Source organism: Erigeron canadensis, chromosome 3 (genome assembly GCF_010389155.1).
Source record: "Erigeron canadensis isolate Cc75 chromosome 3, C_canadensis_v1, whole genome shotgun sequence".
NCBI classification, from domain to species: Eukaryota; Viridiplantae; Streptophyta; class Magnoliopsida; order Asterales; family Asteraceae; genus Erigeron; species Erigeron canadensis.
In genome coordinates this window covers 17,071,837-17,073,010 of record NC_057763.1, presented here as the reverse complement: position 1 = coordinate 17,073,010, position 1,174 = coordinate 17,071,837, and the positions used below count along the sequence as shown (strand labels likewise).

The 1,174-nt window shown below is 34.4% G+C and overlaps 1 protein-coding gene across 1 annotated transcript; it reads left to right on the top strand.

The window, feature by feature from the left end:
- The first annotated feature begins 129 nt into the window (after window positions 1–129).
- LOC122591578 (uncharacterized mitochondrial protein AtMg00810-like) lies at window positions 130–912 on the top strand. The gene is made up of 3 exons (XM_043763839.1): window positions 130–209; window positions 321–685; window positions 893–912. The coding sequence occupies exons 1-3, from the start codon at window positions 130–132 to the stop codon at window positions 910–912; spliced, it is 465 nt and encodes a 154-aa protein (XP_043619774.1).
- Window positions 913–1,174: the final 262 nt, after the last annotated feature.

Below are 1,174 nucleotides of genomic sequence, written 5' to 3'. Positions count from 1 at the left end.
ATAAATACTAATCATCCAATATGGTCCATATTTTTTTTTAAAAGGCCCAAATTGACCCAAAATTATTCAATTGGGTTAATTTTGCCACCTCTAGCCTACTCTGCACACAAAGGTTTCAAGGTCTATTAAATGGATGTGAAGAGTGCATTTCTAAATGGGAAATTGGAAGAAGAACATGTTGAACAACCTCCAGGTTTTGAAAGCTCAAGGTATCCTGATCATATATTTAAACTTGATAAAGCTTTTTATAGGTTAAAACAAGCTCCAAGAGCATGATATGATACTTTGTCTAAATTTCTTTTGGCTAATAATTTCAAAAGAGGTAATGTACACAAGATTTTGTTTGTGAGAAAGTATAATGGTGATATATTACTTGTACCAATCTATGTAGATGATATCATATTTGGGTCTAGTAGTGAAAGACTTTACAAAAAGTTTTCTGAATTAATGTCCGAAAAGTATGAAATGAGCATGATGGGAGAACTAAACTATTTTCTGGGTTTACAAGTTAAACAGGCTACAAATGGAATTTTAATAAAGCAGGGGAAATATGTTAAAGATCTCTTAAAGAAATTTGGTTTTAATGATTTCTCACCTATGAAAACTCCTATGGAAACTGGTGACAAGCTGGGTGAAGATAAAGATGGCAAATCTGTTGACACCACAACTTATAGGGGTATGAAAGGTTCATTACTTTACTTAACTACTAGTAGACCAGATATTATGTTTGCTACATGTCTTTGTGCAAGATATCAAGCTAGTCCCAAAGAATCACATCTTAAAGCTGTGAAAAGAATCTTCAGATACCTTAAGGGTAGTCTCAATCTGGGTCTTTGGTATCCTAAAGACTTAGGATTTGATCTAATTGGCTATTCAGATTCTGATTTTGCAGGCTGTAAGATTGACAGATGAAGCACTTCAAGAGGTTGTCAATTGCTTGGCAATAGACTTCTAACTTGGTCCAGCAAAAATCAGCATTCAGTTTCCATTTCTACTGCAAAAGTTGAGTATGTTGTTGCAGGAAGTTGTTGCTCCCAAATTCTTTGGATGCAATATCAGCTTCCAGACTATGGTGTGACTGCATCAAAAACTCCAATCTTTTTTTCGGTAAAAGGTCGTCACCCCTGTTAACTTGTATTAATCATAAATATAAACAGGCAACATGACTGAATGC